This window comes from Electrophorus electricus, chromosome 7 (assembly GCF_041902795.1).
Source record: "Electrophorus electricus isolate QZ-2024a chromosome 7, ASM4190279v1, whole genome shotgun sequence".
NCBI classification, from domain to species: Eukaryota; Metazoa; Chordata; class Actinopteri; order Gymnotiformes; family Gymnotidae; genus Electrophorus; species Electrophorus electricus.
Genome location: NC_137503.1, coordinates 28,591,145 through 28,604,744, shown reverse-complemented (window position 1 = coordinate 28,604,744; position 13,600 = coordinate 28,591,145). Strand labels below are relative to the sequence as shown.

At 43.0% G+C, this 13,600-nt stretch overlaps 1 protein-coding gene across 4 annotated transcripts in view; it reads left to right on the top strand.

Annotated features, from left to right (window-relative positions):
- The window catches only part of plcb4b (phospholipase C, beta 4b), a 47,654-nt gene that overhangs the window by 17,528 nt on the left and 16,526 nt on the right, over positions 1 to 13,600 (top strand). For 2 of the 4 annotated variants that reach the window (XM_027029185.3, XM_081717229.1), the window contains 15 exons: positions 3,955 to 4,035; positions 4,363 to 4,422; positions 6,097 to 6,240; positions 7,508 to 7,587; positions 8,417 to 8,470; positions 8,898 to 8,979; positions 9,132 to 9,232; positions 9,703 to 9,760; positions 10,467 to 10,575; positions 10,903 to 11,113; positions 11,218 to 11,311; positions 11,623 to 11,702; positions 12,297 to 12,381; positions 12,585 to 12,675; positions 12,977 to 13,066. In XM_027029185.3, the coding sequence (XP_026884986.2) occupies positions 3,955 to 4,035; positions 4,363 to 4,422; positions 6,097 to 6,240; positions 7,508 to 7,587; positions 8,417 to 8,470; positions 8,898 to 8,979; positions 9,132 to 9,232; positions 9,703 to 9,760; positions 10,467 to 10,575; positions 10,903 to 11,113; positions 11,218 to 11,311; positions 11,623 to 11,702; positions 12,297 to 12,381; positions 12,585 to 12,675; positions 12,977 to 13,066 (1,420 nt within the window). Of the gene's footprint in view, positions 1 to 2,822; positions 3,843 to 3,954; positions 4,036 to 4,362; positions 4,423 to 6,096; positions 6,241 to 7,507; positions 7,588 to 8,416; positions 8,471 to 8,897; positions 8,980 to 9,131; positions 9,233 to 9,702; positions 9,761 to 10,466; positions 10,576 to 10,902; positions 11,114 to 11,217; positions 11,312 to 11,622; positions 11,703 to 12,296; positions 12,382 to 12,584; positions 12,676 to 12,976; positions 13,067 to 13,600 lie in introns of those variants that run through there. The other 2 variants (XM_081717230.1, XM_081717231.1) reach the window with 2 other exon arrangements.

The following is a 13,600-nucleotide window of genomic DNA, read 5'->3' as shown; positions in this document are numbered from 1 at the left end:
ATGTCTCTTGATTAACACTGCAGATGCCTAGCAAAGGAAGGAGGATATAAATAAGAAGGTAATCTTGTGGAGACCAGTTACTGTTCATCCTGATCCCACAGAGCAGCAGACGGTGAAGCCGTGGAGCTGTCCACCATCTTGGCTCTGGCCGTTGCCTTGAAGGGCATTCGCAGTGTGCTCATTATCCCGGCTCATGGGTGGCCACTTGCATGGATGACACTCGAGTTTATTAGCGCTTCGGCCATTAGCATCCTCTTGTAATCCCCGTGTGTTATGCACACGACCGCTTTATCTGCAAAGCAGATGGGGTCATCTAGATAAGTGACACAGGGGTTAGAGAGGGGCAGAATGAGTGAGACGGCCAGTGGTGACTGATGCAGGTGTAAACACAGACCTGGGTTAGTTTTCTCTAGCTTGATCCAGCACCACAGACCACTGCTGGTGCAGACTCATCTAACCGGCTATTTGCTAGTGGAATATTCCGGAGCGTAGGCATGGAGTCCATCCACTTTCTCTCTGTATATACCTCTGAGAGAAGTCAAGGCTACATGGCCTTCTCCCCCTTGACTCACTCTTGCTTTTATCAAAGTAATTAAATGGCTAAGATCTATTAGCTACTCGATCCTCCCTCACCGGTCGGAACGTTCAGATGCATGGCTCATACGCGCCCCGGGGGACGCCATGCAGAGCCGCCGGCATGTGGTGTACATGGCTTCCTCCTGCCTCCCTGTACACACCTTAGCAGGCTGTGCTGTTGGTTAGCCGTCCATGCGGCACTTTCCTTCTGCAAGTCTGTGGAGATGAGGACAGGAAGAAGGTTCCGCTTAGGACAGACCTTTAAAAGAAATCATATTTGCCGCTCAGTGTGCAGTATTCAATGTATCAACTAATCAAACCTTTTGAATGTACATTTTAATCTCAAGACTCATGCGGGAGTTTGGGGGTTGTGGACACAGGCTAAAGCAGCCCTAGACTAGGATAGTTTTAGTGGAGAATCACCACCGACTGTAATTTATTCCATTACTTGGGTCAAGTTAATGTACTGTGTGTTAAATTGCACACTCGCAGAGTCTGTTACAATTCAATTACAAGTCCATCATGTTAATGTGTTGTGTTAAATCTCTATCAGCTTTGGTTTCTTCCAAAAAACTGTTCTAGAGATCCAAATGTGCAGTATGAGGAAATAGAAAGGGTCATATAGTGCCATGTCCCCTGCCTGATGGCAAATGCAGGGCTGCCTTTTTCTTGTAAGCCTTGTCCTATAGCCCTGGGCAGAGCTCACCTCGCATAATGTTTCATGTTCTTAAATCACTTGTCTGATCGTACAAGCAATGACATTCATAACTTTTTTTTTTTTTTTTACACAGTTTTTACAGAGATGTTGGAGTGTGTTCAAGTAACATGAGCAGTGGTTGCATCCTGCTTAGAAGCTAATGAACTGATTTTGATAATGCTGTTGGAAAACCTACTACTTGCCACTTAGCATGTAATTTCATCAAGCCAGGCGTTGTCTTTGCTAAACCTCATGGATTAGTTTTTCGAAACTAAATTGGTGAATGCATCACATTTTTCATCAGTGTCTTTAAAGGTTTGCGGTGCATCTGTGTATGTCCCAAGAATCTGTATTTTCTTTCGACACAATGCTTTATTGTCCACGGAGTAACCCAGTTGTGTCTAAGCCTATGGTTTAATTTCATCCTGATTTAAAAACCTAGCATTCCCTCCACACTTTTCTGGTGGCTGAATTTAAGGATTATTTGCATCAGTATCATCGGTAGGTGTGTACATGAACAGTTGTTTTAACTATGACAGCACGCTATCTCAGAATCACAGCTTGCCGTGCTACTCAAGCAGAGCTGAATATAATGGCACAAGGAGAGAGTGTCAATCAAGTGTGCTCATTAGAATATTAGTACCAGGCCCAGACTGTTCTCAGCTAGAAATGATGAGCTAGTTTGTTTTTGTTTTTTGGTTTTTTGTTTGTTTTTTTTTTAGCAGTTTTAGTCATATTTCTGTTCCCTGTTTTTATTTATTGGAAATTCCCTAAATGTTTAATATAACACTTGAGTGTCACACAAACAGTTTGAATACTTTATCACGTTTCCTGGGTCTTTAACAAAGTGACTATAGGGATAATAAGATCAGAATGAATATCAAGATTCATTGAAAGGAGAGAACCAGTTGAAACTGACATGCCCTGTGCATGCCCATAGTAGCACTGTTACCTTCATAAGCTGAGCCAAGCTGAGCCTCGGTCACTCAAGCCCCAAACATGCATGATGGTTCTGCATGTGGAGATGCACGCAGCTGCACACAACGGGCCGCAGTACGTGCAGACGAGGCACGACGAACGCATGCAGACCGCGCTAGCCTGAGGGCTTTTCAGGGTGGGACTGTGAAACTGCACAGGCCTGCTTAGGCAGCGATCAGGTGGTTCAGCCTGACAGACAGCCAGCCACACAGTCATTGAGCTGCTCCTGGACATGCCACAGAAACAAGCAATCTGGCAGCTACAGACCTCTGGATTGGCGTCAGCTACAGCTGCATGATGCGGAGATGCATACTATATTGCAATTATATTCCAATTCATTAGTGACCATGCTATGGTGATGACCCCTTGATTAAACAAGTGATGACCCTTTGATTAAAGACCTTTATTATTTTTACCAAATAATACAATTATTTTTACCAATAATTTTTTTTTTTTTTTTATGGTCATTGGAGCACATGAATTAGTCAAAAAAAAAATCATCATCTGTGAGGAACGATCACGAGGCGGATGCATATAAAGAGAAGAGCGAGATTTCTTATACGCAAATCCACAGTCAGAGTCGTAGTCACAATCCAGGGTCAACTTACCAACATGGAGGGATCCAGGAAACATGATGAGACAAACAGAAAGTAAAAGATGTTAAACAGGAAAAAAAAAAAACAGGCTAAATAAAAATGTACAACACGGAACACAGCTGGAACAATAACACAGGTAACATAAACTTAACAGGGCTCAACATCTTCAACTATGAACAGAGAACACAGAGGCATGGATTAAAAACAGAGACTTCAATTCACAATGACCAGCCAACACACAGGCAACAAGGCAGGGTTTAAATACACATACAATAAGATTTAACAATGCACATTTGCAACTCATGAGGGGCGGAGAAAACGAAACTAAGGAATGGAACCAAAACAAGGAATTAAAGCAAAACAAAGACACGAGACGGGGAAACCATGGAGACAGGGATGCTAGGAGCCAACCATTACACTGAGATTTGCCAGGACATTCAAAGCATGCAAGAAAAAATGTTGGTGTGCATCGTGTGATCTTAGCATTAACAAACGATATATTGTTAAGTGCTAGCGTAGAACCACAGGCATGCTAGGTGATGTTGGCAGGGCTGCGTCACATGCATTTAGCAGTGTGCCTTCCTCCCAGCACTTGGCCCTTGGTGTCTGGCCCCTTACTCCCTGAGCCCCACCATCCTGAGGCCTGTCTGGCTACTGCAGCCCTCAGATAACATTAGGAGGTCAACTTGACCTGGATTTTCTTCCAAAAAACACACACAATGGGGTGGCGAAGAATGCTAATCGAATCACCAATTGCAGTCGTTATTGAGTTGACGGTCAGCAGTCATCTCAGCTTCAGTTGTTTGCAGAAGCATTATGGAAGAATGGCCAGATATGACATGACAGGAGGCTTGACTGTAGTCACCGAGGAGCCCGTGTTCACATCCAGGAGCCGTTGATGCTCCCATGGATCATTGCTGGTTGCTCCTGTTCCCTCGAGGCCACTGTGTGATCGAGTCTTTGAGTGTGTTCCAGGAGGGCGTGAAGCATGAATGGTGAGGGCTTTCTGTTGTGGTGTGCCAGCCAGCATTGTACTAGAGTGTATGTGCCATATAAAACTGAGTGACGGGACCCTGGCCTCTGTAACACCACTTCTCTGTTCCACAGGATCCGTTTGTCTTTGAATCCGGCTGCCTTTTCAAAGTCGATGAGTTTGGCTTCTTTCTCACATGGAAAAGCGATGGGAAGGTACATGTTTTGAATTTGTTTTGAATACATAATACTTTCTGCCCATTACTAACCAACAGAAGCAAGAAAACAAAACATGAAGACTGCATTGTGTTTAGGTGATTATTGTTTAGAAATCGTAATGCAATGCTATCAGCACAATGTGAGACCCAAGAGAAATGTTCCTGATCCCAGCTGGCAGCACTGATCCAGCGTGTGGTGTAATCTGTCTAATGTGTTACAGGATATAGCTCCCAACTAATCACATTGTTCCCTCTCTATTAGCTGTACCACAGCATGTTGAAATGTGATGTGGAAGTGCTTCCTTCATTAATTTTTTTCTTGCAGGAGGGCCAGGTTCTAGAATGTTCCATGATAAACAGCGTTCGTGCTGGAACGGTGCCAAAGGTGAGGACTAGAAGTCATTTCTTCCACATAGATAACCTCCTGGCCTCGTAAAACTACTCGTAGAGGGTGTATTTAACAGATCTTGATGTAATCTCAAATTGGCTTCCCAGCTACACTCAACTATTAACTTTTTTACTTATTATGCATAATGGCGTATTTCTCTATAAGACGTTTTTTGACTTTTCAAGAGGCAAGCTGATGGAACAGCATGAGCGTGTTGCACATTGGTCCTGTAGCTGCACTGCAGTGATGAGACACTTTAAAGTCAAGAGCACTGTACAGCTCTCTCTTTTGTTTGTATTGGCACTTCCATCTAATGTTATCAACCATCAGAGATGATCTTGCGTTTTCTCTCAGCCTCAGCTATTGACCTATCCCAGTCATTGAACCATCCTGCTCCTGTCTAGTGTTTGTCTTTCTTTACAAGGTCTGAATAATGGAAAGTCCCACTCTCCAAGACTAGAGTAATGTCATATGGACACCTAACAGAATCATGCGACCGTGTTTGTGTGTGCATTTGTGTGCGTAGGGGGTGCTATGAAAATAGATCAGAAGGTGGCATTTGTGATGTTTGCAGAGAGAGGCATTCTGTTGTACTATCTCCTCTCTGTTTGGTGATAAGTCGTATATCTGCCAGCAGTGCCCCACAAACAGAACAAAGCCAATTCATGAGTCATTGTCTGTCGCTGTACATGAAGTGTGTACCATATCTCTAGTCCTCACTAGATTACACTATTATTACTCTCTATTGTTTTGCTAATTCAATAACAAAACATTATTATTATTATTCAATAACAAAGAATTAGTGGAGCTTTAGTTTTGAGTCATGATCTTAGATGCTTAACAGATTGAAACCCACATTGTCTTCTGTGTAGTTCAGCCCAGAATATGTCATCATCTGAATGTGACACAAATCAGTTCTTTCATTATTTATCCTGACAGACTGTGGGTGAGCAGTGTCTCAGGAGACAAGGTGGTAATAGTGCCACAGAACATTTGAAGATCTGCTGACTCAGTACACTGGCTTAATACTGTGATTTATTTTTCTGTTAAAATGCTAATGCTCTGTTGTCAATAGGATTGGAAGAGAGTAGAGCGTTTTATGAACCATTAGTTGGACTTGAAAATGTTTCATTGGGGATATGAGTAATGGTTCACTGTGGGGAGGCTACATTTTGTTTGTTTTCTTTAGATAACTATTGCAGTAACTATATTTATCCCACAAAATGTGAGATATATCCAAAATTGTTGCTTCACATCCCCAAAAAGAAAATGTATAGATTGCTGTTCTCTCATTAGTCCTCAGTATGTTTTATTCAGCTGGACACAGATAAACTCTGTAAGGGTTAATTCGCCCCTAGAGATTAGGTCTGGTTGTCGTGGCTTTTCGCTTAAGTAATAACCTGTGCCATGTTATTAGGGAGATGAAAGATGGAGGAAAGCAGTATGGTCAGGCATGGTGAAGATGAAGACAGGGAGAGCCTTATTGCATTTGAAGCTGAGGTCGTGATGAGCTGGAATTAAATGCTTGCCTAGAAAGTCCCAAAGAGCCGAGACCAAACACGGCAGTACCTTGCCCATCCTGACAGCTGCATCATGTGTCCCCAGCACAGGGCTGACCTCTGTACTCACTTCTGTTCCTCTGTCTGTTTGACCCTTTGATGGGGTCTGCAGGACCCAAAGATCCTGGTGTCCCTGGAGGCAGCAGGGAGGGCAGAGGGCGACCTGGAGGGCTGCATCATCTGCGTGTGCAGCGGTCCGGACCTGGTCAACCTCAGCTTCATGTACATGGTAGCTGACAGTGCTGACACCGCCAAGGTAACCGTTACCACAGCAGATCTCTATGGAAACCTCTGCTTTAACTAGGCTGCGTGACAAATGTGTAAACAGAGTGTGATTTAAGACAATGTAATAAATACAGGGACTGGAGCTCTAGTGAGGTCGCTGGTGCCTTTCGTGGTGTTAGCTGACCTGTAAAGGTACTGTCATCCATGCGGCGATTTCTGACGGGATGGACTGCATAGGTGATCAATAGCACCTGGAGGACCCTTTTCTCACACTCTCTCGCTCTCTCTCAAACACACACACACACACACACACACACACACATGTGCTAGCCAGATGGGAATGCTGGGCCTTTCTTCATGTTGTTTGCACTTGTATTGTGCACTGGCTGCAGGGCCTGTGTGGTGGATCAGTGAGAGGGAGCTCTGCTCTCCTCAGCCTGACAGGTTGGGCTTACAGCCACGGGTAGTCTGAGAGCACAAGGAGGGGACTTTTGGGAGCCTGGGGTTAGCACAGCTCATAGAGGAGGAATACCTCGCTCTGTGTAATCGCACTTAGCTCAGGGCCAACTGACTGTTGTCTAACAGGGTCTGCATATGAGGCACAGTGCCATCTGGTGCATGCTAGGAGAACACGTTCTGAGAGGAATTTCAAGTCGTGGTGCATGCCTGAATTGCATTTATTGAATTATACATTGACAGAATGACAGCTCTGTAGTTTGTTATTTTGGGAAGAGAACGTCGCATGACCTTGGTTTTTGTATTTTTCTAAAGGGCAGTAATAATGCTGCACTACAAAACACATCCCACATTTCCCTTAAGGTTATAAACGAGCTACAAACAATGAATGTACATCACTGCTGAAAATAATATGATTCATTTGTCTTCATAAATAATACAGTCAAGTGCCACTCTTTTCATTCATCACATCTTTCTACAGTTATTGCATCAAGAGAACAAGGGCTGTTCAGTATTTTTACATTGCACAATACGTGCTAGCACTATTATGTGGAGCACTGTTTGGAAACACAAACATTAACCATGCTGTCATTTGCTTTTGAGTGTCCACTTTGCAATTCCAGAGGGATGGACCTTTATCAGGAGTGTCTGCTTGTCCTCTGCATGTGGCCTGCCTGTGCTCGGCGTGTGGGAGCACTCTGTAAACATTGGCATTGGCCTCTCGGCCACGCTTCATCTTTCCCCTTCCTCGCCAAAGCACAGCCCCGCAGTGTTTGATTTCCGCCACCGGTCGCCATGGCAGCTGTTGTGGCCTAACGTTTCCTCTTATTACACTCTTGCAGAGATGGATGGAGGGCCTGAAGGCAGTCATCCACAACTTCAAGGCCAACAATGTGTGTCCCACCAATTGTCTGAAGAAGCAGTAAGTGACCGCACCTGCTGGGGCTCATGCTACGAATCCGGGAACGCCTCATTCCGTGGCCCTGAAACCATGGGCATGTCATCTTGTTTCTACGGCTGAAATTGCCTAGAGAATTGCTTCGGTTTGCATTGCACAATAATGTGAGGTTTTGGAAACATAAACACATGGTGAGGCTATAGGAACTGGTCAGGGATAGATAATAACAAAAACACATAAAAGGAGATAAAACAAGTAGTTTTCGCAGTATGTGCAAAACTAAATATTTTTGTTAAGGCAGGGCTAATGAAGATTGGCTCCTCTCATAGGCATGGGGTTTTAAACACTTGTGCACTGAAAATTAGCAGTTTGCTCTGTAGTGCCACTCAGCCCAAAGCACTGCTTAGGTTCACTTATACACCACTTGACAGGAAATCTTTAGCATGAGTCAGGTTACTCAGTGGTTAGTCAGATCTCTTGAAAGACAGTCATTCAACTTGGGCTTTTCTGTTTGTATTAAATCTGCTTGAAAGCTGGGAAAGGCATAGTAGGAATAGCATTCCTATGCCTAGTTTTCTCAGGAGATAATGGTTCCTGCCTCTGAGAGTCTCCTTCTAATGTAGTCTTGGGTAGAAATTTATTCTTGGCACTTTTAGGGCTGTCCTGGAAAGACAGACTAGCTCTCTTCAGATTTTCTCTAGTCAGATCTACTCATCTAAAGAAGAGAGAAATGTGAAAAACATTATTCACCTTTTCCTTCATAGAGCAATGGATAACAAATGATTCCAGGATTCTACAAGTATAGGTAACCAAAGGCATACCCACTAAATGTTTTTAATCTTTCTTTTTTTAGCTGGATGAGACTGTCCTTTCTGACCAATGTCAATGGCAAAATCCCAGTTAGAGGGTAAGTTCTGATGCACAAATTAAGAGCTTTAGTGGGGTCACTTGAAATTCTTGACTGCATTAAGCCTGTCCTGATGAAGCAGGCCTGCGTTGAGCCTGTCCTAATTAAACAGGCCTGCGTTGAGCCTGTCCTGATGAAACAGGCCTGCGTTGAGCCTGTCCTAATTAAACAGGCCTGCGTTGAGCCTGTCCTGATGAAACAGGCCTGCGTTGAGCCTGTCCTGATAAAGCAGGCCTGCGTTGAGCCTGTCCTGATGGAGTGCATGTCTCTGGTGTTGGGCAGTGGTAGCTCAAGGGTTAAGGTACTCGACTAGCAATGAAAAGGTTGCCAGTTCAAGCCCTGCCACTGCTGGGCCCCTGAGCAAGTCACTTTGGATAAAAGCATCGGCTAAATGCCGTAAATGTAAATGCCTCTGTCCTGTCTGCAGAATCACTAGGACGTTTGGCTCTGGCAAAACGGAGAAGGGGATATTCCAGGCCCTTAAAGAGCTTGGCCTTCCCAGTGGGAAGGTGAGGAGATTCCACTTTATTCCTGTTGAAATTGAAATCTAAAACTTAAATTTGTAGATAATAAAGGTTGTGTATTTTGCAGTTTATACAATCCAGTGGCTTTTTCTTTTTGTGGTAAAGACCTAATGTATGTGTTTGTTTGTTTTTTCTAGAATGATGAAATTGAGCATTCAGTTTTCACTTTTGATGTCTTCTATGCCCTCACTCAAAAAATATGCCCACGCACAGACATCGAAGAACTCTTCAAAAAGATGTACGTCCTGACAAAAAGCTTGATGAAAACAGAACACTTGTGGTGATTTGTGTAGACTTTGCCTGCCAAGTAGCACTCTGTCTCTTCACTGTGATGCACTACAGTGCAGTTATACATTGGTCGATCGTATTTTTGTTTAAAATGTCAGCTTGTATTGATGGTTAGAAGGTTGAAATTGAAATCCAATTTCACATCTCTGTGTTTAGCATTAAATATTTGCCCTTAAGATTGATTGCCTCTGCTATGCTAACTCTTTTAAAGGAAGCTAACTTGCTTACACAGTTCAACATTAACTTTATTAATGTTTCAACTAACAATAAAAGTAATTTTTAAGAACATGTGTAACCACTATAAAAGCCAGTGTGTACAAAAAAAAAGTGCTTTATGATCTCTAACCCTCTCTTCGTTCTTTACCATGTTGTTTTGTCCATTTTAATGTAACAGATTTCTTCTAATTAATTTCTTTGCAGCAATGGGGACAAAACTGATTATTTAACTGTAGACCAGTTAGTCAGCTTTCTGAATGAAGTAAGCTCTTTATCATTCATTAACTTCTCTGTGTAACTGCTTCCCCAGCCTCCCCTGCATCTGCATGACCCGCTCCTCTATTCCCTCCAAGCCAATTGCATTGCCTTGTCTGACGTAACCATGGTTACCGTTAGGGTTGTCCTGGCTCATTGTTCCACATTCTGCATCGCTTCTCGTGTTTTGGTTTTTTTGGGGTTTTTTTTTTTGTTTTTTCTCGTGCATGTTTGTTTGCTCACTCCCTGGCTGTGTGCGCATGTGCTTTTTTTTTTTTTTTTTTTTTTGTGAGTCTTGAGTGCACATTAGTCCTCCCACCCCCAAGTGTGTCTGAAGTGGGTTACTCTAGCTACGGGTGGCAGGCAGTGTGGGGACATCACTACCCCCTGGCCAAGTGGCACCATTTCGCTTTGCACCCCCACCCGCCGCCTTTCCCCTGCCTGTGCTGAGTGTTGGGGCTGTTTTTCCTGCTAGTTCTGCTCCTGTACACTAGCCAAGTGCACGGCGCCTGGCAGCTTGGTTTAGAAGACGGCTAAATAAATGTAGCTCTCCTCTTAGATGTAGAGTGTTTATGGCGCTGCCCAGTGCCCTTTGTCTTTTTAAGGTCACAGATGAGCTTAATAGCTCATGAAGGCAGGCTGTAGTGATGTTAGGTGTTTGAGTTCACATCTGAGACTGCTGTGCTATTCAGCCTCTGCTGTATTGTTTGTAGAATCAGAGGGATCCTCGCCTCAACGAGATCCTCTTTCCATTCTACGACCCCAAACGAGTCATGCAGATCATCGAGAAGTACGAGAGAGACGAGGACTTGAAGAGTAAAGGTGATATTTTTGGAAATGTGGGATTTTTTTGTGAGAGAACTGTTCTCATCATATAATCGAAGTAAAGGCTAAAAACTGAGACGGCACTTAAGAGGAGAGAGAAAAAGCAAGCAGAAAAGAAAGTGATGATATGCTGCCATCTAGTGGTTGAAAATTGTAACCCTTCGATAGGTGGGCTGTGAAGTCTTAAATGCAGCATTCAGATTGATATTGGAATAACTATCACTTTACTTATAGAAGCAGGTGGACCTAGTGTGAAGCTTATTTACCTGCTCCATATTGTGACTCTGATCTTTCTGCATTTCCCCGTCTACCTTACCACCACAGGCCATATGTCCAGCGACGGCTTCTGCCGGTATCTGATGTCCGACGAGAACGCACCCATGTTCCTAGACCGCCTGGACCTGTACCAAGATATGGACCAGCCGCTAGCCCACTACTTCATCAGCTCATCACACAACACCTACCTGACAGGCAGGCAGTTCGGGGGCAAGTCCTCTGTGGAGATGTACCGGCAGGTCCTGCTCTCCGGGTGCAGGTATACACCATCGTGTCTGCCTGTAGTTCTGGACAAAGAATCATCATTTTTATTTTGAAATTTTTGATTAAAATGTTTGTGTGTGTGTGCATGCACATGTTCAGGTGCGTGGAGCTGGACTGTTGGGATGGTAAAGGGGAGGATCAGGAACCCATTATTACCCATGGAAAGGCCATGTGCACGGACATTCTCTTCAAAGTAAGCAAAAACATGCTGCCATATTCATCATGCCATGCAGAACAAATAACGCATGATGTTGCTACTTTTTCCAGTTTAAAGATTGATCCTAGAAATGTAATGTTGCTCCATAGTTTGATCACCTTTGCAGCTAAACAGTTTTCGAAAATGGATATAACATGGGTGGAATATGTGTATCTTAAAACACACGCAAATGTCAGGTGTTTTTACCCCTTCCCAGTGGTATCAGAGCATAATTGGATTCTGCTCTAATAAATTAAGGAAAATATAACTGCTTTAGGTGATTAATCTAATAGCCTACCTTTTTACAGGATGTAATTCAAGCTATTAAGGAGACCGCCTTCGTGACATCAGAATATCCTGTTATCCTGTCATTTGAAAACCACTGCAGGTAAGATGAGCTTAGTGCCGGCAAAAGAATAAACAAACGGGGTTTTTTTTCCTCTCTCTCTTTCTCTTTCCTCTCTAATACAGTCATGGCTCACAGTTTTTATTTGAAATCCTAATTATATTAGGTCACATTATACAACTTAAAGCTCCTGTAATCAGTGTTACTCCTGGCTGCCGGAGTAGTGCATCCCTTCTCTTCAGTCCCACACTCTCCAGTCAGACATTTCTCCATAATGTTCAGCCTACACTTCTATGTGCACATGCAAAATAGCTGACTGGCAGGAGGACCGCCTCCATGCTGAGAAACTTCCTGATTGGTTAATACAGCTGGGACCCATTGCAGTTGCAGATCGCAGAAAGACACTATTTATTTTTACTATTTTAGTAAAAGTTTAGTAAAAGCAATGTTTCTAAAAAATATATATATATATATTTTTATTCCCATTACGGCAAATTTGACAGACAGCGAGAGGGATTATGTAAACTAGAATTGGGTTTCCCAGGATTTTGGAATATGACCTATGGGTATTGCTGCAAACATGTGATTGATGACATTTATTGTTGCTGTGTGTAATCACATGTCCTGATGTTTCAGTAAACCTCAACAGTATAAGATGGCAAAGTACTGTGAGGACATCTTTGGAGAGCTCTTACTCAAGCAGCCACTAGAGGGCTTCCCTGTATGTGAGCCTCCCAAGTCACACTAAAACTAAACACCACGTAACATTTATTTATGACGGTTTTTCTTTTTTTATATTAACTTGGAAGAGTAGAGACAAGACATTTTTCTATATACTGTATAGTAAAACTAACCAACCTTGATAGCAGAAGGTGAGATATGTAATGGGACTGAAATGGATTTCATCTGTTCTTTTTTTTGTAGATTGAAGCCGGTCGTCCCCTTCCTTCTCCAAATGATCTCAAAAGAAAAATCCTCATAAAAAACAAGCGCTTAAAGCCTGAAGTTGAGCAGAGTAGGTACCTCTGTGAGCTTTCAGTGCAGTGTTTTCAAAGTCTTCATCTTCCGGGCTCAGGGGTTTTGGCAGATGCTTCTACTTATCTGTGCTTTTGGACACAGTTGCATCACTTCATGATGTTTCCTTTGAAATTTCCCCATGTTCAATGTTCCACCATATGTATGTGTTTATTGTCTGCCAAAAAATGCAAAAAGTGATAGTGTGTTTATTGACCTTGTTGCATGGTGTGTGTGTGTGTGTGTGTGTGTGTGTGTGTGTGTGTGTGTGTGTGTGTGTGTGTGTGTGCGTGCATATACAGAGCAACTGGAGTCGTTTAAGAGACACATGGAGGCTGGGGAGATGAGTGTGCAGGCAGCAGAGGATGAGAATGAAGATGACCTGGAGAATGGTCAGTTGGCACTCTTCAGCTCTCGGCCACCCCCATGCACTGGGCTCCACTCTTGTTGGGCGTGGTCATCCACCCCCCCACCCCAACTTAGCTACATGTGCACTTGACAGCTAGTATCTCAAGCCTTTTTTTTTTTTATGGATTTTATTTGTAGGCTGGCTGTAGAGTGTAGCTCTGTAAAAATGTTTAACTGCAAAAATGTTGGAAGTATCCCTTTACGACCTGTGTGGAGCGTTGTTACTTCTGTCATGAACAGTATTATGTTCAGGACAGGCACGTCTTGTTTTAAGGACAGGTTCGCTATTTTTTGAGGTACACAGCTTCCCATTGGACTTAAATACACCATAAAGGGCTATCATTTAAAAATGCAGATTATTCTCCTTTTTAAATGTGTCCTATACTATGAATTTGCCATTTTCAACACGTCTTTTTGTATTTTATGTTTAGTTTATTCAGAACATGTTCTGAGTAATAGGATTTGATATGACATTTGACATAACATTTTGATATAACATTTGACTTTTGATATAACTT